The following is a 23,082-nucleotide window of genomic DNA, read 5'->3' on the forward strand; positions in this document are numbered from 1 at the left end:
TGATAGACAGAAGCAGCTCCCTCAATGCTGTCCTTGGCCTTCATGTGTGGGCCATGGTACATGCATGACCTCCTCTCCAACACACAAAGAAGTAAATAACTGTAATAAACAGTAAAACAAAACCCCCCAAATCTTATGTATTATACATCTGGAATGCTACAATTAAGATAATAATTATGATTATATCGCTTCTAATTGTACATGTCCTCCATGCAAAAGAAGAAAAAGTAAAAACTTTTGTCCAGTCTAGCTGTTCATGTTGGGAGAAGCTTATATTTTACTCTATGGCAATTCTGCTCATACTCATTAAAATTTGGGTGCCTTAAAATAATTCCTTAGTCAAAAATGAGAAAAGGTAAAGTATTTTGTACTCATGACTTTAGCTTTCAGATAGTTGAAGCAAGATAAATTATGAAATAATAAAACCCCTCCCTTAGTAGGCCACTGTAAAATGGTTGCATGTCTGGAGAAACCCACTCTGGAGGAGCTAGCCGCTGTCACATGACTCCTTTCCTGTTTACATTGTGTTTATACTGTTTACTCTGACACACTATCCGGAATGAGAAGTAGACATGAGTTCATTCAGGCCAGAGTTCAGGGCACAGATACCCAAATGTTTGTCTGATGTAAGTTGGATCTATGTGATGAGTTCATCAGATGCAGCAGAACTCTTTAAGTCCATGGTTCTCAACCTGTGGGTCGCAAGCCCTTTGCGGGTCACAAGACCCTTTCACAAGGGCCGCCTGTCAGATATGTTTACATTATGCTTTATAACAGTAGCAAAACTATGGTGATGAAGTAGCAACGAAAATAATTTTATGGCCACCACAACATGAAAACTGTATGAAAGGTTGCAGCGTTAGGAAGGTTGAGAACCACTGTTTAAGGAGCCGTTGCAGGCTCACAACACCATGTTATTCGTATGCTTGCCGGAGATCCAGAATAACTCACTCTCAGGCTTAGGCAGTTTGTGTGCTCTCAATCATGGGAGGATGTTTGCCCGTTGTAGCATGAGAGAAAGCTTCTACATGTTAGTGGTTGTCACGTGACAAATTGGTCCTAAAAGTACAGAGATGCCTTCAGAATCTGACACCCCTCTCTCAGAACAGACTGGGACAGCCTACTGAGTTTAAGTGTTAGTCTGAGAGCTCAAATACATATTTCCAAAGGAGACTGACACCTGAAATCCATCCAGGCCTTTTATTAGCTGGATATCTTGAACAATTAGTTGGCATAATCTATATTTTGCTATAAAATAGAAACAAATGGTAGCTATTGGAAAGCCTTATTATGGGGATTAAGTGGCCTTTCCCACAAACTGCTGTTACTCCCAGGCGTAGTAAGTTGAATGGGAACATGGTGTGTACTTGGCAGTTACTGCAGATGCTGAATCCTGACTTTCTTAAACCTACTTGATCATGGAAGTCTTAATTTGCATATGGAACAGCTATTGCTATTTCACAAACTAAGATGGATAATAACACAGTAAAGACTCAATGTCAGTTTCTCTGGAGCCAGGACAGTGGTGTTCAGCCTCGTGCTGGTTAGGAGTTCATCTACATCGTAAGCATCTCCTTGAGGGCAGTTTTGGGCTTAAGAAAGAAGAGGGAAAAAATAACTAGTCTCTTGACATGAACATCTTAGCTAAAATTAAAAGAGAAAACACTGGGTTTGCAAAACCAAAGAAAATTTTTAATAAATTCTTGTGCTTTATTGTGTTAGAAAAAATGATTGCATTTAAGCAAATGTTATCTTTAAAGCTTTTAGTATTATGTTTAATTATGATCAAATGGCTTTGGTGTGTTTTAGTAGAGCTAGCAGGTATTCATGGATCATTTCTGTGCTTTGTAATTTCTGCTTTTTAAAGCTATTCACTTCAAATGCTGTCAGTGCTTTTGGTTTTATACTGGGCCTCTTTGGCCTTAGTTTTGACTTCCATATTGTCAGTTCTATGGGATGGGTGTTCTGCAATTATTAGATAGACAATTTGAGAAATGAATGAATGGTTTACAAGTTCTAAACTACTTTTGTTAGGTGCTTCTGTATTGTTAGTCTTGTTTCAGGTCAAGGATGTCTTCTCAGAAATAGCTCCCTTGAATATGGCCCCCACAGATGCTCACTCCTCTCCACGCTTCTGAAACTTCTTCTGGCGTTTCTGCCATAGCGATCCTCGCTGCACTGGCTCGTCAGTGCCCTTGCTTACTTGGCAATAGACTCATAGTATCTACTGTAGTTTACTTGGCTTGTCCAGGACCCAGAATTGTGTCTGAATGGGGACACCCAACTCATGCTTACGGAGGGTGTGGTTTGGACTTGTATCTTGACCCCTCATCCCATAGTAGAATGTGCAGTCAGCCCAGAGAGAGGCAGATGGGTCTGCTCAGACTGTGCCTTTTCCCGTTTGTTTATTTTATAGGTAGCTTGTAGTTTACTTTATCCTCCGTTTCTAAATGCCCTCTTCTTTGCCTCCCTGCTGCAAAAATTAAACAAGGTGATGTCTGAAGAAATGTTTCCAAATCAGGAAAGACACTGTGATGGGAGATAAGAGTATAAAAGACACCATGCTTAGTGTCAGTACTAGGGCCCGAGCTAAGTTCTCCCCTTGGCATTGCGTTTGTTCTCGTATCACAGATAAAGAAACTAAGACTTAAAGCTATCAATTTACCTACACTTGCCAGAATTACATCCATACCTGATTCTAACAAAGCTTTGGAGGGAGGGGCGGGGAGAGGCTAAACATGGGGAATTCTGTCTCTCAGATTTACAGTAAGGATTTATGTTTCTAAACTAATGTCAGAAGACTATTGAATCCATTCTTGTCTTCCCTTTCCTTTTAAAAGATCCAGATGAATTTGAACGGATATATGAACCCCTGGATGTGAAGAGTAAAAAGATTCATGTTGTGGACAGTGGGCTCACCTTTAACCTGCCATATCCCTTGATTCTGCGACCTCAGAGAGGTGTGGATCTCATCATCTCCTTTGACTTTTCTGCGAGGCCAAGTGACACAAGCCCTCCTTTCAAGGTAAGGAGACTTCTGAAGCAGAGTAGGAACATGCCCAAGGAAGGGTGCATGCAGCCCACGGTAAGCTGGGTCTCCCTATAGCCATGAAGAAGCAAAACAATGCCCCTTTGCCCATCGGATCTGGATACGCACTCAATTAATACTCCCTTCTCGAGTAACTCTAAGCTGTGCCAGATGGATAGTTCCGGCTGACCATGACAAGCACTAAGAGTTTCTAGAATGAATAGTGGCTAGAACAATAACTCTGTAGTGTCTGTAAAAACCTCACATGTTTAGAACATGTTAATGTTTTATTTCTTTTGAGGTAGTTAGTAGTATTCATCCAAGAAAACAAGAGTTGGTGCGATAATATCAAATTATGCGCACCGCAGAAGATTAATATGCAAATGTGAGGGTGCTTCCTGGAGTCAGAGAACAGGGAAATCAGTGAATGGGCTGAAAACCGCACAGAGATGGCAATGGGCACATTGTGAAGATGGGACAAACAGATGTTAAGCCTGTTAAGAGGGCTCCAGGAAGAATTTTAAGATTGGAAGGTAGGAAATGGAGATTGGTGGAGGATTTCCAGCAGACAAATGAGATCATGAAATCGGAATCTTAGGATGATTAACCTGCGTTGGTGGGTGGAAGGCGAAAGATTAAAACTATGACTGACTGTAACCCCAGTGGAGGATAAGAAAATCTTGCACTGTGCAAGTCATGGGTAGAACCCGGTGACCCATGAGGAGCAAGGAGGAGGTAGGTTCCAGCGATGACTCCAAGGAGGTGATACTGATGGTAAAAGATAGTGTGTTATTCATTTAACCAATGGGAGTGCAAAATGTCAAAGCCATAATTTCTTATGAGTCAGAGCTTTACTTCTGGATGAGAGGATACTAACAAGGAGTTTTAGGAGACCACTTAGTAACACAAATCAAAAGCACTGTATTTTGCAAGAGTTTTAAAATGTTGCTTTGTTTATTATTAAGAAGAATATATTTTTAGATATACGTGAGCAATTGGAATGTGTACCAACCACTTCTGGATAAAAGCTGCTGGTATTTTAATGGTTTTTCACCCCTCTTCTCATCTCTCTTTGAAAAAAGAGATAGAGAAGCAAGGGGAGAGATGAGAGACAGAGAAAGTCGTGTATATGTGTGTTGCACATATGAATGCACAATGCATGCATCCTTTATGTAAAAGGCAGAGCAGAATGTGAGACATCCCTTTCTACCTTGTTCCTTTGAGACAGCCTCCACAGAAGCTCACTGTTTTGCTAGGCTGGATGGTCAGCGAGCTCTCAGGTCCTGCCTTCCTCCATTGCCCAATGCTGGGGTCACAGAATTTTCTGTTTTGTCCGGATTTTTACATTCGTGCTGGAGAAAAAAACCAGATCCTCATGATTGTAAATCAAGTGCTTTTAATCAGGTGGTCATTTCCCCAGATCCCAATTTCTATTTTTAAAAATGTGTGTGTGTGTGTGTTTATGTGTGGTTTTCTCCTTCTTTGATGTGGGTCTCTGAGTTCTAACTCATTTGACCTTTATCCACTGTGCCATTTCACGGGTCCCTTTTCTGTTTTTGACATTAAAATATCGGCGCCATTTTTCATTAAAGAATAGAGCATAAATGTGGGTAGCAAATCATAACAGTGGCTGGCCATGTGCCTCAGTAGAATAGTTGCTTGTCTATCATACATAAAGCTCTTAAATTTAATCCCTAGCTCCTCATGAAATTCAGGGTGGTGATACCCATGCAGTCGCAGCATTTGAGAAGTGGAGGCAAGGGAAAAGAAGTTTAGATCATGCTCAGTTACCTTGAATTCTAAGCTAGCATGGTTTACATGAAAGCTATTTCATACAGAAAATGCAAGAGAGGAAAACAGCAGCCATTCACTTCATTCCTTGTTTATTGATACACACAGGGTTTCCTAAGTAGAGTTAAATCTCAGATTACATTAGGAAGCTCTCCAGTTCTGATAACAGTTGTCTTATCTATTTTGCAATTGGGCATCTAAGTTAACAGTAGTAGTGTAAGGGATACTGTTTTCTATAGAACAGATTGTTTACGCTGTAAAAACAAAACAAACAACAATAATTCGCCCAAACTGGTATAAAGAATTTCATGATTCCAAACATTATTCCTGTTAATTTCTCTAAGGAAAAAGCCCCATGTTTCATTTGATCAAGCGTTACTTTTATTACTCATTTAATGATATAGGTACAGACAATATCTGTTTGATTTACCATGGAGGCTTGCGTGCCAGTAATCCTTGTGTCTATCAATGGGCAGACTATTCATAAATAAGCAAACTCAGAGTTTAGGGGAAGGGTGCTTTGGGTTTGATGGAGGGGTCAGAAAGCTGGGACAGCAGAACCTAGGGTTCACTACTGGTATATTTCCATACATTTTATTAGAAGAATATTTTAAGTCATTTGACATGCTAGAACAAAAGGCATGTGTCACCACCGCCAGGCAGCCTACCTCAGTTTTTCCTTGGTCTCTCTTTGTCTCTTATTAGCAAAACTGCCATAGTACTTACCCCTTGCCCCATTACAGAGGCTGATCACAGGACAAGCCCCTTAATTACATCGTGAAGAGCCCTCTTCTGAAGCAGTGGGATGATTCAGCGGGAAAAGGTCTTGCTGTACAACTCAACAGCCTAGATTCTAGCCATAGATCCCAGAGGGGAAGTATGAAAGTGACTTCAGAAAGTTATCCTCTGACCTACACTCCCATACCCCCAAACCCCACCCCCATACCAAACAAAAGAAAACAACAAACAAGCCATTAACAATAACAATAGTGATAATTTTTAAAAGAACTTCTTCCTTTAATAAGGTCATATTCATAATAGGTGGATTTATCTTGTTGGGGACACCATTCAACCTACCATACCCATTTTAGATCAGATGTCTTGTGATGAACACCTATATCTCATATTGGCCTCTTCTGGGATATTTTTGCAAGTGTATACCAAGCTTGCAAGTGGAGTGCTAACTGCTCCAAGTGTTATGCAGACTCTATGTCCCTACTCATGTTCCAGCAGGCTCTTGAAGACTAATAGCAAGTCTCTATGAGAAGAGACAATAACCATAACCACAAATAGTGAATTCTGAGTGATAGTTCTGTCGGTGCCATCTTATATTAATTGCTTTGATAATTTTAATCATTATACTGTTTTAAATATTACATCATTTACATACTATTAGGCCATCTATCTCCCCAATCTTAAAAATAACCTTGAAATGATGAGAATATATACTAGATTTGCATTGAGACAAAAATCTTGTTTTCTATAGTGAAAAATCAACTTATTCTTTATGTATATTATTTATAGAGAGAAATATATTGTGTGCCTAAATGAATTAATTGGCATGCATGTTTCCTTCTCACTGCGGTCTGAGTATTTTTCTGTTAAATTGTTTTGATTTGTTTTGTGGTTTTTGTTATGGTTTAGTACTTTAAAAAGGAGCGTAGGCATTTTTGAAAGTATCACTTCGAATGAGGGTCTCTCGTTCTTTACTCTATAGAAAGCTGTGTTTGTAGTTGGCACTTAGGTTAACTTACAGTCCATCAGTGCCTGCCACAGTGAAACCTCTTGGGGCATCAAGCAGCAGCCGATAGATGTTACAGCATGGCACACTGCCGGTGTGTTGCTGTCATTTCAGAGTCAGGTCTTTTGACTCACTAAAACATTGTCTTTATTTTAATTCTTTAACTGTGGAGCTCTGCGCACAGTCCGTGTCATTGTTTCTCGGTCTTTCTGGAGAGAGAGGAGACAGCAGGAAGGAGATGTTTTTCCATCCTGTAATCATGGCCTTTGCAGTCACCACTGTCTAATCTTTTCCACGTCAGGAGCGGAGCAGAAAAGGGAAAGTTCCCATCACTTCCTGATTCCAGTATAACTCTGTCCAGCTAAAAATAGTCAGACCTCCCTCTACCTCAACGAGTTCCCTTTCCCTCTTTCTCCACACAGCCACACACGGTTTGGTCATCCCTGACTCATGTTTGTAAACATTAGAGAGCTTCTGGTCTTTGCCCTCACGCAACTGCCTTACTGTATGAGCTTGGGTCTGGCCGTGGTATGGACTAATCGTGAATGAATAATTGTGGATAGTGCTAGACATGAACTAGCAGGAGGAGTTCAGCTGAACATGATGGGCGAGGGAGAAAGGAGGGATGAGAGAAGTGTCCTTAGAGTTCAAACGAGAAGTTTTACATCTGTTAATGTGCTAGCAACGCATAACTGTATTCAACAGAGTGTATTATGGAACAGCGGCTTTCGTGTCCATTAAATCCCCTTTCTCTCATATTTTATTCCTTTGTAAATCTTGGGAGAATTGCTCAACTTAAAACTCGTGACTTTTTTATCTAGTTTGCTAGAATATTTAGGGTCTCTATTGCTTTTTAGGGAGATTACAATATAATTAGATCATCTCCACTTCCTTTCTTCCCTCTAAACCCTCCCCTCTGCCCCTCCTTGCTCTCTTCTGAGGCTGAGGGAAAAGACCATGAAGCCTCAACACTACATGAAGAACTCCAGACAACTAAGGAATGTTGAGAGGGGGAGACATGGTCTTCCCCAGGAAAGACCATTGGTTACCCAATACCAAATGGTCATTCAAGAAAACATGCATACAAGTAGCTTGATGCATACTGAGCAGGTTGTATTCGGGGATATACCTATATATACACAAACATTCAGGCATGTAGAGTTCATCACTTTTCTGAAACATCAAGAGCAGTGAAATCTGAATGTTCTCTCAACTTAGGGTCCTAGGTTAAAGTGCTTGCTGGCTGTCTACCTAAGATTTTTATTCTTCATCTCTAATCTTCAGAGCTATCTCGTGAAGAGAGTGGTATTTTGCAGGGGTAGAGATTATATTGCTGACTAAATCAGCATGACAGGAGGACTTCAGAAAAGGCTAATTTTAGTGGTTTGTCCCGAACTTCATCCCTTGAGCAGTCTCTCTAGTATGGTTCCTGCTTTTTTTCTTTCTCTTCTTTTTTTTTCTTCACTTTTCTCTTCTCTCTGTCCTTATTTAGTGATTGGGTATTCGTATAGCTCTGACTGTGTGATAGGTATTGTCTAAGTACTGTAAAAGTGAGAGTTCTTTCCATTCAGATTGCTCTCTGTGTCTTATGGTTAAGAATATTAAGCTCAGAAACATCCTCGAGTCTACAGAACGGACATTAGGGTTCAGGCATCCGGCCCAATCTGTGGTTTTACACCATGGTTCTCTATAACCACTTATTTATTCTGGCCCTCAAGGCTGCAGAGAAGAAGAAATGAGACCTATCTTTTCCTGACAACCTTCCACAGTGATTCTTCCAGGTTAGATTTAGTGTGTGTGTGTGCGTGTGTGTGTATAAATGTGGTATGTATGTATATGTTCATGTTGGGTATACTCATGTGAAAATGTGATGTACACGCATATATCTGTACTTGTGTATGGAGGCCAGAAGTGGATATTGGATGCCTTCCCCAATTGCTCTCCACCATATTCTTTGAGATGGGGTTTCTCATTCTTTTCAGAACTCACTGATTTGATGCATTAAGGCCTGAAGTTCTAGTTCTTTTTCTTAAGTAGAAGCCAAACAAAGTCAATTTGTGTATGTAAATTTAGTCTTGAAATGTGCATAATTTTATTACAGAAAACAAAGTGAAACATCCTTAAAAATCGATTTCCTAGTAATACAAAATACTATGAAGCATGCTGTGCTGTCATACATACAAGAAATGAAGAGACCATTACGTACCTCGGACCATTCCACACTAAAAGCTGGGGAACCTCGTTGCATGTCGTAGCTCCTCTAAAACCCATAGCTTGCCTTGTTTTCAAAAGTACTTTCTCTACAAAGAGAATCTTACCAGCTGTGCAAGAACCTGTACCAGGTTGATACTGAAGTTAATGGGGAGCTGCTCTTAAATCACACATTCTTAGCAAAATAATTTAGTTCATATGTTTTTGGCACCAGGATGGTATAAAATCCAGTAACAGGGTATCTTGGTTAGGGTTTTCATTGCTTTGATGAAACTCCATAACCAAAGGGTGGTGATGGGGCATGTCCTTAATCCCAGGACTTGGGAGGCAGAGGCAGGCGGATCTCAGTGAATCTGAGGCCAGCCTGGTCTACAAAGCAAGTTCCTGGACAATCAGGACTGATAGACAGAGAAACCCTGTCTCGAAAAAACAAAAACAAAAAACAACATCAACAACAAAAACCGAGAAAAACAAAAACAAACTCATAAACAAATAAAGGAATCCCATCACCAAAAGCAACTTGGGGAGGAAAGGATTTATTTCATTTTACAGCTTGTGGTCCAGGGAAGTTGGAACAGCGGAGGCAGAAACTGATGCTGAGGCAATGGAGGAGTGGTGCTCCCTGTCTTACGCAATTTGCTTCCTTATATACATCAGAACCACCTGCCCAAGGATTGGCACCACGTACAGTATGCTAGAATCTCCCCCGTCAATTACTATTTAAGAAAATTCCCTGGCTTTGCAAAGAAACCTTGTCTTGAAACATAAAAAAAATAAAAGGAGAAAAGAAATGCCCCCAGGTTCTCTGAAAACCAGTCTTAGTGGAAGCATTTCCTCATTTGTGGTTCCAGCTTCTTAAATAGCTCTAGCTTGTGTCAAGTTGACAAAAACAGCAACAACAGAAACCAACCAAGGCACAGTGGTTCCTGTTCTTCGGTGTGAGAGTCTTTGACTTCCCGAGCCTTAAAACCCATTCATATAGTTGTAAATATTTTGGAACCACTTGTTTTTCCTCTAGCAAATTCATACTCAATTCCGTTCATTGTTAAATTCATCAAATGCCTGCTATTTAGCCAGCTTGTGCTGAGAATTGATGGAACAGTATTGGGTTTGTTTAGGGAAAAAAAAATTTAATATAGATATTGGTGATTTGCACAGCCCTTTAGGGCAGTGTTGGCTTTGTCTGTTTGTTTTTTTTTTGTTTTTTTTTTTTTGTTTTGTTTTTTTTTTTGTTTTGTTTTGTCTTAGCAACTGCTGGCAGATAATAATACCTTATGGATGCAGAATGATGGCCACACCAGCTGAATACAGGAAGACCGAACATTTCTAAATGCGTCCTTCTCTTCCCCCGCAGGAACTTCTACTTGCAGAGAAGTGGGCTAGAATGAACAAGCTCCCCTTTCCTAAGATCGACCCGTATGTGTTTGATAGGGAAGGTCTGAAGGAGTGCTACGTCTTCAAACCCAAGAATCCTGAGGTGGAGAACGATTGCCCTACCATTATCCATTTTGTTCTGGCCAACATCAACTTCAGAAAGTACAAGGCCCCAGGTGTGTTGCCATGAGGTTGAAGTCTGACTGGCGACATGACTGTACCGACACTGTCCCATGTACTGTGATGGCAGAGAGTGCTTCTCTTACTGTGATGAATAGCCGTGACCTGAGAGCCCAAGTGCTTCCTTCTTTTTTTTAACCTCCAAATTTCGAGTTCCTTGTGATAGAGAAACTGAAAGACGAATGACAGGCTCAGCAAGAATTGCTAGAGCATTGAACCAGAGGCTTGGGTTTGATAGATATCCTATTCATAAAGGGTGTTAAAGAGTTTGACTTTCGCCATGGTGAAGCAGATCTTGTCTTTAAAATAAAATCATTCAAAAGCCTCTGGGAATATGAATTGACCACAAAACTCAATGTAATCTAACAGTGCTGTGTGACTGTCCATTTTGGGCTTCCACATTGTATTTTACAGCAAAGGAGAATGTAGTTCAAGAATGGTTATTCTGTTTTTCCATATCTGGAGGATTAGGTGGACTTTTATGCATCCTAAGAGATACCCATTAACCAAAGAAGGATGCATAGGAGCATTAAATGCTAAACACTTTTCAGACCAGAAGATGCAGTTTTTCATTTTGTGAATGGAAAAAGACAAAAGAGATGCGTGTGTGGATACAGCAAAGAAGGTTTTTTCCTACGTTCCTCAGAATGATAAAAAAATATTAGTAAGGGTAGAGCTATAAGACATGCCTCATAAAAGGGAGAAGAAATGGTGGCTGGCATTTTTTCAAATGGAAACCCTAGTTTCAAAGTGAAACCTGGTAGCAAACTGAAAGCAACCTAGTCAATATTCTATTACTGTTAGTTCTCAGGGAGAAACCAAGAGGTTGGTAAGTCCAGGGATTTCTGGGGCTTGAAGAGGATTCAGTGTTTTGGTTTGGATTTCCCCAGAGGAAGAGTCTCAGGACAAAAGTCAAGTGCAAATGGTTTATTTGTAAGGGACTGAGGAAGTGATACTGGGCAAGGAGACAGACAGCAATGCACATCCTAGTAAGCCAGTTACCCCAAGAGGAACATAACCCATCTGGGAAAGTGCAAGGCAGAACACCCAGACTATAGATTCATCCTTTCCACCCATATACCAACAGGCGAGGGAGCTGGGTACCATTCCAACGTGCGTGTGGCTGTCTCAGAGCTGGGTACTATCACAACTTGAGTGTGGCTGTCTGGGAGCTGGGTACCATTACAACTTGAGTGTGGCTGATTGGGGTAAATAGTTGCTTTTGGGAATCATAGCTTTTCTGGTGACTCTCAGTGTTGTCTTCATGGTTGCTTGTATGTTTGGGAGGTTTTGTTTGTCTGTTTCTGAAAGCAAGATTCATACTCTTTTTTTTTTTTTTTTTTTTTTTTGGCATATAGGCGTCCCAAGGGAAACAAAAGAGGAGAAAGAAATAGCTGACTTCGACATTTTTGATGACCCTGAATCGCCATTTTCAACCTTCAACTTTCAGTATCCAAATCAAGCATTCAAAAGGCTACATGATCTGATGTACTTCAATACGCTGAACAACATTGATGTGAGTATCTCCCCAACCATTAGCATGTGGTGAAGTCACTAGCAAGCAGGTGAATTCAATAAGAAGATGAATCAGGCTTGGGAATGGCCCAATCCACAGTGCAGTGCCTTGTTTCTTAGGAATCATTTCACTAACCTATAAAAGAACACGTAGAATTCACTAATAACGACATCGCTGTCTGCTGCTAATCAGAACGCACACTTTATAGTATTGTTTGGTGGCATGAGGATTCATTCCCAGCTGTCCTCATCTCTTTTTATGATAAGATAATTTATGAAAAGCAGGAAGTGACGAAAGGGCAGCGTATAGGCAGGGGAGTGAACGTGGAATGCTGTTACCTCACCGATGACTTAGTGCTCTCAAATGCTTGTCTTCTGTAGCTCATGACAATATTGCCAAATCCTAGAGCTTCCTACAGTTTTAACCTTTCACATGCGCTTTGTGAGAGAGACTTTAGAAGCGCGTCTTTCCCTCACTGTCAGACGTTCTTATCCATCGCTAGCACACCTGCTGTTAAAAGTCTTTGTCTCTGAGATTGGTTAGGGCTAAATGCCCCCGTGTCAGAATACTGTTGTGTGATTGAGATCATCTGCTGGTGGGCCCAAATCTCAGCCACTAGCCAGGCATCATCAGTTGTGAAAGCTGAGCTTGTTGGCTTGCTTGGATTTTATACAGTAAGGAAGAAAATAAGAAAAGACAGCGAATTAGAGCCATGCGTCATCTCTGATTTGCTGGTCCTCTTGGAGGTGATGAATGGCTGCAAAGAACACCCGGATGTGCAGCTTCTTCAGAACTTAACTAGATTTTGTGCTAAGGGACAGATGACACATCAGACTGCTTGTTTCTTTCATTTTCCATGAGACAGTTAAAGAGAGGTCAAATGCCGTGATGACATAATGGCCATAATACTTTTAAATCAATACATTTTTACGAGCATATGAAAAATTTCCTAAGATACTTCAGTTCCTGTTAATTCTAAACTTCCTTCTTTTTTGACTTTCCAGTATGTAGCATAGTTACTAAAAGTTGCAACACATTATTTCCTTCACATATGCTGACTAAATTTTACACAGGGATAAATATCTAAAAACCTCTTGCTGCTTTACGTCTGTCGTGATGTTTAAATTCGAAGAGAATGAGTGTTGTGACACAAGGAACACATAGAAATGGTCAGAATAGAGTTGCATTTTATTTTATTCGAGATTTCATTTTATGTGTGTTCGTGGGAGGTGGGGTTGTGAGTGCAGGTGCCCCCAGAGGCTGGAGGTGTCAGAGTTCCATGCAGCCATAGACACAGGCAGTTGTGAGGTGCCTTTCATTGCTGATAGGAGCTAAACTCAGGCCTTTAGGAAAAGCAGGCTGTGTTCTTAATCTCTCAGTCCTTTCTCCAGCCCCCCAAAGAGAGTTGTACTTTATAAAGTTTAATCACATTAAAGGAGAAGAGAGCTAAGGAGATTCCAATTTTCTATTTTGAAACTAATAGACATACATTCCTTCGGGATAGAAATCAACTGAACTTGACAAATCATCCCCCAATGCAAAGGACTAGTATTGGAAGGGTTATAAATATCCTCTATCCGACTTAGGAATGAACACACTCACATATGTATTTTAAGCAGCTGCGTTTCTCTAGCTATTTTTAGTCCCTGTTTATATTAGACCTGCTAAAAACATCTTCTGAAGTAATTGTATAGTTCTGTTTACATTTTTTTACAAGTGTTCCTCAAGGTAGTTTATTTGACGCAGACATGACAAAGTTAAAGCCTGAACAAAAATAGGTTGAATTCCAAAGCCACCATCTTCAGTATAGCCCAATAAGCATTGGTTCTTCATAAACTACTATTATTTATCATAATGCATATAATATGTATGAAATTTGGGGATCTCATACATTCTATTTTTATCATATGCTGTCCCCCCAGTCTACTCTCAGATCCACCCCAATTTCACATACACACTGAACTTTGTGTCTCATTTTTTCTTTAGGCCATTAAGTCTAGTTGGTGCTACCTATATTGTCTTGGGTATGTGACCATCCATTAGAGAGTGCTCAATCTACCAGGGACCATATTCTTAAAGAAAAATGGACTCTTCCATCAGTTACCAATAGCTCCTGAGCTGAAGTTGGAGCTTTGTGACCACCTCTATGCCTCTACAGTGGGATTTGTGTCTGTCTTGAGCTTGGATAGATTTTGAGTTTGGTGTCATAGCCACTGTGAGTTTCTATGTGCAAATACCCTGTTTATGTGAACAAACAGTTTTTATAGCTTTTACTAACATATGTGGCATGGCATTTCGAGGTAAAGATGCAGGTTTTATAGTATCTTTAAATACAATATAGGCCATGTCTTAGTTACATCGTTATTGCTATGATAAGATACCATGACCAAGGCAACTTATCAGAGTGTTTATTGAGGCTTGCGGTTTCAGAGCATGTCTCCATGACCATCATGGCTGAGAAGCAAGGCTGCAGGCAAAACTCAGAGTATTGGAGGTGTTCCTGAGAGCTGCATCTTGAGACATAACCACAAAGCAGAGAGAAATCTAACTGTGGATGGCATGGGCTTTTGAAATATCAAAGCCCACTCCCACAAGGCCTCACAATCTTATCCTTTCCAAATAGTTCCATTTGGGAAGTGGTTTTCAGGTGACAGTAACTGAATAACACAGGACGCAAAGTCTTTCATCTGCTAAAGTCTAAGACGGTTTCCAGCCTCGTGACCAGAGCCACTGTGGCTTCAGGTATATTTCTTCTATTTGTTTTCTGATCTGGTTTTGTTCTGAAAAGGCCACTGTGTATCTAGCAGCTGGGAACTCCTGTTGATCATTTTCCCGGGAGATCCTTTAGAGGATATTTTTTACCTCTGCTCTGGCTCACTTTTTGACAGCAGTCTGGCCTTTCCATTAGCATCGGTTTTCTGTACTTACTCAGTCCTCCCGAATTCCTTTTCGATGAATGTTGTCTCAAGGCTTTTACAGTTATGGAATTCTGTGGGATTTACATTTTTTTCCTTATTAGAAACATAAGGTATAGTGACTTGGACTGGTGGACATGTGGTACGTGGTTTCCACAGGCTTTGGTTTCAGGCCAAATTGAGTGTCTAGTCATTGCTCAGCTGTCTCTTAACTGGATGGCCCTGGATTGGCAGATTATTTTGTTCTTTTCTATTGGCAAACAATGATATATTGAATAGGATTAGGATGAAATTTAGTTACAGTAACAAGGACTTAGGATATAATAGGCACTAGGGAAACTGCAACAGCTAATATGATGAATTATTATTAGTTTTCATAGTCTCTTCTGCTTGTAGTTATAAATTCTAAATTCCACAAAACAGCAACTTGCTTATTTTCTGTACTCTAGGGATAGTGATCATAATGCCTGGCGGCTCAAGTGAATATGCAGTGTGTTTTTAATAAATTTATTTTTATAAGTCATCGACTGACTGAAGATGATGAGGGTCAGGATAAAAGTTGTCACTCTTGGAGATGGAGCTGTTGACCATGAAACCTGCACACAGCGCATGCCTGACCATGCAGCATGTGCAGCCATAAACCACTACTGTGACCATGAGGGAACGTGTGTTTGGAGGACTCCTTTGCAGTACCTGTTGGTTCACCTTGTTTTCCGTTCTCATTCCATTGACAAGGTTGCAGATTTTATGATAACTTTTATATTTACTCCATTCAATTCAGGCCAGAATGCATAACAATCAGCTTAACTTTTGGTCAGATAATTTTATAAGGTGTTTTAATTAGTTACTTCTCTGGCTCACATGACAAAGTATGTGACAGAAACAGGACATGTTTATTTCATGAGTCAAGGGTGTCATCAGCCATGGTGGTGAAGTCATGGCTGCAGGAACATGGAGCAGCTGGTTGCATTGCATTGGCAGCCACAAAGCAGTGGGGGTACAGTAGATGGGGTGGTGCCACCCACGTAAGTTGCTTTTTTTCTACCCCAACTAATTGCTCACAGCCGTGCTCAGATTTAGCTCCTCGAAGTCTCTAGACCCTGACAAGATGATCATCAGTGTTAAATCACAGTGTAAAACATCGGATAATAATCAGAATGGGGGAAGTGTGTGTCAGAATTCCTAGTAGTTAATTCTTACATTAATGACATTTCATCATTGTGATTACCTTGCTTAGGTACAAGCCCATCATACTCAATGTTGGCTAGCACCGTAAATAAAAGATAGATCAACCAAAAAAAAAAAAAAAAAAACCTAATGGGCTCATTTGAACATAGTTCTATGCAGCATGGGAATCTTCAGAGAAAAGATTCAAATTTTAAATGGACTACCCATTTTTTTAATCTAGATTTTGTGATGCATGACAGGTGTATAGAAATATGATTGTTTGAAATGGTTAGAGTCTAATTCTGAGAAAAATCCTAGAGAAGTCTATTTGTTTGGATTTTCCTGGTCTTTGGGTAGCATTCCATCCTTTTGGATATGGGCAGGGTGTTTTGAAGTGTATGTTGTGGGGGCAGGGGGAGTCTTACGACGTGCCCTCAGAAAGGGTAGAGAACTCCTTTATGAGTGTGTCTAAGGAATGAAAGGTGGCAAATCGTAGCAATGCTTCCAGACCTTTAAGACTATAATAAGGAGTTATAACTTCTATACTCTTCTTTGGGAAGAGGGATGCTCATTTCTATGGCTTCCCTGAGGAGGGTAGCAAAAGAAGGCAGGAGACAATAGGACAGGGCTGTTTTTGAGGCTGTCATTTGAAGGTGTGTGAATCCACACAGCCCCAAAATCACCTTCCATCCGTGTGTACATTAGCTGAATGTGTCTTTATTATCAGCGGTGCCAGGCACTGTTTCAGGGTCACAGGGATATGTAATAGCAAAAGAATATGGCGTCCAAGCTTGCAATCTCATCACTCAGGAAGTTAAAGGCAAGAGGACCCCGAGTTTGCAGCTTGGGCTCCATAGGGAGACTCTGTTTCAGAAACACAAAACAAAAAAACACCAATCAAAACAAAACAAGCCCCCAAACAAAAGGACAACCAAAACAAGGAGATTTTGAGTGCTTAGAATTAATCAAATATTTCCTCCTAAATACTCAATACAAGATTAGCCTAAGAAGCGTGATGGATGTGTGTGTGTGTGTGTGTGTGTGTGTGTGTGTGTGTGTGTGGTTTAATTTTAGATAAGGGAATTGAGTACTGGATTAATTAGGCAAAATCCCGGAAGTCACAGTTTTGTGTAGCAGAGCTTTCCTGTTAAGCTACCTTTATACCACCAGCCCACTAATAATGGCCCAGAGACCTATTATTAATTATGAAAGCTTAGCTTTATCTTAGGCCTTTTCCCTTGCTAACTCTTATAACTTAATTGACCCATATTTTTAAACATCTATGTTCTATCATGTGGCTTGGTTATTCTTCTTAGTACGGCATATTCAACTTGCTCTCAGTCTGCTGGCAAAATAGTGTGTCTCGACTCCTCCCAGGTTCTCTCTCTCTACCAGGAAGTCCTACCTATTCTCTCCTGCCTAGCTATTGACTGTTCAACTTTTCTTACACTAATCACAGCAGAACATCTTCACACAATGCACAAATATCCCACAACAGTTTTGGAGTCGGGACTGAGCTTATAGTAAATCTTCCCCACTCTTTTCTCTATTTCCCAAGTGACCTTATTTTTAAACGTTTCACAAACAGTTTCTTTTCCACCCAAGCCAACCAGTGTCCATGTGTCTCCCATGTCTCCCTTCTTCCACAACAGTCCATCCTTAGCTTTATATGGTTATTCATGGAGAAAGCTCACTGCCCCCTTATGCGTATACAATCATGTGTGTTTAGCTACAGTTGTTTTTTCCTGAGCATTTATTAATTAAAAAAATACTTGTTATATGCCTCCCATGGCCTCAGTGCTGGAATCAAACACTAAGACTCCCTGTTTTCATGATATTTCAGATTTCATGGGAAAGTGAACATTAGCCAGAAAATTCAGAGTAATTTTCATGAAAGCAGCAGTTGTTTGTTAGACTGGTAACTTTTATACCCTTTTCAATCCACCGTAATTTTCTTTGTTGGGAGACTGTTTTAATTTGATGCTGTAAGCATTCCACATTTGTCTACAAATAGTTCAGTTATACACCTCCAGAATTGTTCATTTTTATGGGAAGGAGGAAGACCTCATTTTCAAAGTTTAATTTTTTTCTCATTTATCTACCCATATTGCTTTAGAATAAAGGGGATCTCTTGAATGGTGCAGTGAAAGATAGCATGGATCGTACTTGGGGTGAGCAGTAATGATGAAGATAAGTGTACATGGGATTTTGCTGGAATAAACCTGATAGGAAGGATTTGGAATCCTGTGGAAGGAGAGAAGCAGTTACTTATGTAAACCCTGTAAGATCACTCCTGGTAAAAATAAAAATCAGAAAGATACAGATATGATATAATACATCTTAGATATACCAAGATATAGCATGTGGCATGCTAAAAGCTTTACAGTCAGCAAGTGACTTTATACTGCGTTTTAGTTTACATGACAGCATCCAGTTCCCAGGGAGCATCAGGCTGTGTTCTGAGGGATGAGAAGCCTGTTCAGTGGTTTCATAGTGCTAACATGACACCTAGTGGTTCAGCTTGCACATTCTTATCCCAGATGATTCGTGGTTTTCAGTTATAAATATAAATGTTGGTTTTCCACTTATAAGAAAGGCTTAAAATTAGGAATATGAGCAAGGGCCAAATTTTGGTAAACTTACTCATTTGTGATACTAATACTGTTTTTTTTTTTCTTGTGTTTTCCTATAGTGTAAGGGGTTGGGCATAGGGTGCCATAGACACTAGGGAAGTACTCTACCAACTGAGCTACTGCCCTAGTTGTTGTTTTTCCTCCTAGGGAGTGTGTGTGTGTGTGTGTGTGTGTGTGTGTGTGTGTGTGTGTGTGTGCGCATGTCAAATTCACTGCAGAGAAATAGCATCAGGCAGCCATTACTAGTGTAGCAGTCCCTGGGGTCTTTTCTGTTGCGTTTTGTTTCCCTGACACTTCTCTGCTCCCAGGGGACATATCCGAAGGAGCAGAAACCAACTGGGTAGCATTGCAAGCTGGGAGTCTAGAAAGACAGACTGTAACAAGGAAATATAGCAGCTCATTTGAGTAGCAGGGCTGATTTTCTGTTTTACACCAGGCAATAAGCTCTTTCTTACTCCTGCTTGTTTCTTATAAGCTTCACAGCTATTGACATTCAGACCTGAGGTGCCTATTGAACATATGAAAACTGGCTATCAGTTTCTTCCAGCATCCCTCAGTCCTTACCTGTTACAGGGTATGGCTGCAGACCCCGCCCCCTACCCGGAACTTTTTAGCCCAGGGATTGGGTTTACCTTCCTTCAGTGTCTCTTTCTTATTTAATTCAGACATTTTGGTTACTGCACTTTTTTTTTGTACCTTTGCCCTTTTGGCTGATGCACCCCTCTTCTGTCTCCTACATGGCCCAGCTCAATCTAGTCATGTCCACTCTGGACTTCCCCAGATATCCCTGCCTCTGGCTATGCTCTCCCACATGTCTACATATATAAAATAAACTTTCTATTCCTTCATACCCAGGAGCAGTCATGTTCCTTTTCTTTCTTTCTTTTTAAAAAATATTTATTTATTTTATATACAATATTGTGTCTATGTATATGCCTGCAGGCCAGATCCCATTACAGATGGTTGTGAGCCACCATGTGGTTGCTGGGAATTGAACTCAGGACCTTTGGAAGAGCAGGCAATGCTCTTAACCTCTGAGCCATCTCTCCAGCTCCTCTTTCTTTCTTCCTTTCTTCTTTTTTATTCAGTAGCATCATTTCATCACACAGAGTTCATAAGCAGCTTTGTGAACACATATCTGTCACAGGATCTTTCCATGTTCCAGTCATTGTCCACAGTACTTTATATTGATGGTCTCCAATTCCCAGCATCCCAGGATTAATAATGTTTCTGTTATTCTAAAGACAATTCCATTAAACAAGGACTGGGGAGATGGCTCGGTAGTTAAGAGTGCTTCCTCTTCTTTCAGATGACCCAGGTTTGGTTCCCAGCACCCACGAGGCAACTCACATTGTCTAGAAATATTTGCAAGGCGTCAACTCCCTCTCTGGGTTCTGCAGGCACTGCATACACATGGTACACTTTTCATGCAAGCATAATACACACATAAAATAAAAATATGTAACGTCTTTAAAGAAGAAATAATCTCAAGAATTTAGGTTAGTTTTCATCTATTTCAGAGAGCCTAGGCATGACAGGACCAAGGAGGCCTTTGACCCAAGTCTTTTTCAACAGACTGAAGTACAGAATTTATTATGTCTCCCTTACTATGGGAAAATGAGCTCTACATACACCTGCTTAACAGTCTCAGTAATATTTGAGTCTGCTGCAACAAGCAGAGACTGATGTATTTTTTTTAATCATACAAAAACCTCAAATTTTTGTGATTTTTTTTGTGTTGTTGTTTGTTTTGGTAACATAATGACATATTATTTAGTTAGCCACTCTGAAAGAAATAGAGGTTCCTGCCAATGGGTGTGATAAGAAGTTGCTGGCAGCTGACCACATGGCGCAAAATTTAGCCCTCCTATTTCTCTGTTCTACACACTGGAACATACTTGCTCAGTGAGCCTGTATTGGAATGTGTATGCCTCTGGTGAGGTTAGCCACTTGAGTTCTGAGTGGGAGGAGAGGTCATGGGTCCTGAGCCTTTTGAGCTTTCCAGGCATTCGTACTCCCAGTGTAGAGCTGAAAACATTTGGTCAACGCTTCAAACTTATGTAATAGTCCCTGGAGTGGAGGAAAAGGGGACCAGCTATCTAATAGCTCCAGCTGCCTCTGCCTCTAGTGCATCAAACATCAATATTGTTGACAGCTCCTGAAGGAGTGGCGGTTTCCTGATGTTTCGAAGGCTCCAAAACAGCAATAGAGTCCTCTTGAACACCCTTCGGTCCCACTTCCAAAGTGTTTCCCCAACTGGGCACTAATTGCTCTAACCAAATCCAAATTTCATTTTCTCCGAAAATTCCTAATAAGGATCATTTCGTACCAGAAACGATATATGTTGTCCCCGATCATCATCAGCTTGGGCAAATATGAGACAACTCTGGATGAAAACCGGCAATTCATTTTCATGAGGAAAATCATAAAGTTTGGTTTACGTTAGTTCGAGGACACTTGTTCTCTGGTTGTTGGCCAGAATCAGCGAAATGGAGAATTCCCTGGTGAACGATGGCCTTCTCTCTCCTGTAGAGGGTATCTGCCTTCTGTGTGGTCTCCTATCCCCTCTTTAACATATAAATTCAAATTATGAATTTTGTGTTTCCTTTCATATTCTCACTTCCTAGGGAAGACTAGGTGGAGGGAACATGAATTTACCTTGTTGCAACTGTCTTCCTCTTCACCCAGAGCACTCCTGGGGTTCTTCACAAGAATGTAATAGTGAGATCTTGCATTGTCATAGATGCCCAAAAGAATCACATTTTTCTCAATAAATTTCAAAATGGGGACGCTAAAAAAAGAGAACCGGCCTTTTGTTTTCATTCAACTAGTGTTTTTGGAATGTACAGCTGTGTATACCATTTCTTTTCTGTTTCCATTGGCAGGTGATAAAGGATGCCATTGTTGAGAGCATTGAATACAGAAGGCAGAACCCATCTCGTTGCTCTGTTTCCCTGAGTAATGTCGAGGCAAGAAAATTCTTCAACAAGGAGTTTCTAAGTAAACCCTCGGCGTAGTCTCTGTGCTGGAAAGATCAAGCCCTTTAAATTCCCTGACGATTGGAGTCAAGAGCACATTGGAGATGGTCTTGCTGAGCCTTAGGGACTGGCTAGTACTCAGAGTTGCAGCGATTTAGCTGCGCGTTAGGAGGAAAAGAATGTTGGTTATGGAATTCTTAGCAACAGTTTCTGTCAGTATGAATTTTCTGACATAAACATAGGGATATCTACTGTATTTTAAACATTCCTCACTAACTAGCTTTTACATGTACTTTTATAAAAAGTACAGGTAAAGTGGTTTTCTTTTAAAATATTTAATAATCAGCTCAGTAAGTAAGGTTTCCCATTGTGTGTGAATGTTATTCACAAACTAGATGTGTTTATGCCATGATACAACACTATTTTTTATTTAAGTATTCATATAAACACATATGAAATAAATACTTTGATGTACAAATTACCATGAGAGACCTGAGTTTTTGTTATCTTTTAAAAAGCTTTCTGTGTGAGTGTTCTGTATATGGTGTGTGTGTGTGTGTGTATTTGTTTGTGCATGTTTATGTGTGTGATTGCAGATATGCTCAGACCATGATGTATGTATGGAGGTCAGAGCATAGCTCAAGTGTTAGTCCTTGCTTTCCACATTTTTCGAGACAGGGTTTCTTTCTTGTTTGTAGCTATGTATGCTAGGCAGCTACCCTTGAGTTACCAGGGCCTGACCTATTTCTGCCTGCCATCTTACCATAGGGTGCTGGGGTTAAAGATGCCCACTGCCAAGGCTGGCCTCACATGGGACCCAAAACACACCTCGTTACGCTTATGAGATGAACACTCCACCCACTGAATCATCTCCCTGGCCCTTGTTCTTCTCTCAAGGAAATATTTTACTATGAAAGGTTTTCAGATTCACTGACTTTGAGCAATATAAATATGAAAAGATATTCTTAGATTTTATTTTTAATTTAATTATGTGGGGGGGCGGCATCCTAAATAAAGGTGTCTACAGAAGCCAGAGGTGCTGAATTGCATGCAGCCAGAGTTACAGGTGATTGCGAGTCACTTACCATGAATGCTGGAAACCGAATGAGCAGTATGTGCTCTTAACTATTGAAGCCCTATGAAATTTACATTTTAATTATTTTTTTCTTCGAACGGAGTGTATATAATTTGTTCAGCAAGTGGCATTCATTTATAATCATTTGTATAAAAATGTGTGACAATGTCTAATGCAGTACTTTACTCTGTTAATGTTATCCAGGACTCCTTACCAAGCCAGAACTGCTGACCCAGAGCAGTGGGAGGGCTGTGTCTGGCTTTAGTCAGTGTTCTGGGGCAGCCTCTACTGCAAGCCCCTGGTTTCAGGAGTTGCTGGACTGCTGTGCTTCAGAAGGCACCTTCCAAATGTAAAGTCTTCCCCTACTTCCTGTGCTCTCTGTTTTCTCTGAGTTAACTTTGAGCTCTGTTTTTTTTTTTTTGTTCTATAATTCTCTTTCCTTTCATATTCTTTCTTGTGATCAAAGGCAAAAT

General features: G+C 40.4%; 1 protein-coding gene across 1 annotated transcript in view; it reads left to right on the forward strand.

Moving 5' to 3' along the window:
- Positions 1–22,015, forward strand: part of Pla2g4a (phospholipase A2 group IVA) — a 141,080-nt gene extending 119,065 nt beyond the window's left edge. Inside the window, exons 15-18 of the mRNA XM_050162916.1 lie at positions 2,841–3,025; positions 10,126–10,321; positions 11,684–11,841; positions 21,442–22,015. Of these exons, the coding sequence (XP_050018873.1) occupies positions 2,841–3,025; positions 10,126–10,321; positions 11,684–11,841; positions 21,442–21,573 (671 nt within the window). The 3' untranslated portion in view covers positions 21,574–22,015. The remainder of the gene's footprint in view (positions 1–2,840; positions 3,026–10,125; positions 10,322–11,683; positions 11,842–21,441) is intronic.
- Positions 22,016–23,082: the final 1,067 nt, after the last annotated feature.

The sequence above is a fragment of the Alexandromys fortis genome, unplaced genomic scaffold (genome assembly GCF_014885135.2).
Source record: "Alexandromys fortis isolate MF-2015 unplaced genomic scaffold, M_Fortis_MF-2015_v1.1 scaffold_126, whole genome shotgun sequence".
NCBI classification, from domain to species: Eukaryota; Metazoa; Chordata; class Mammalia; order Rodentia; family Cricetidae; genus Alexandromys; species Alexandromys fortis.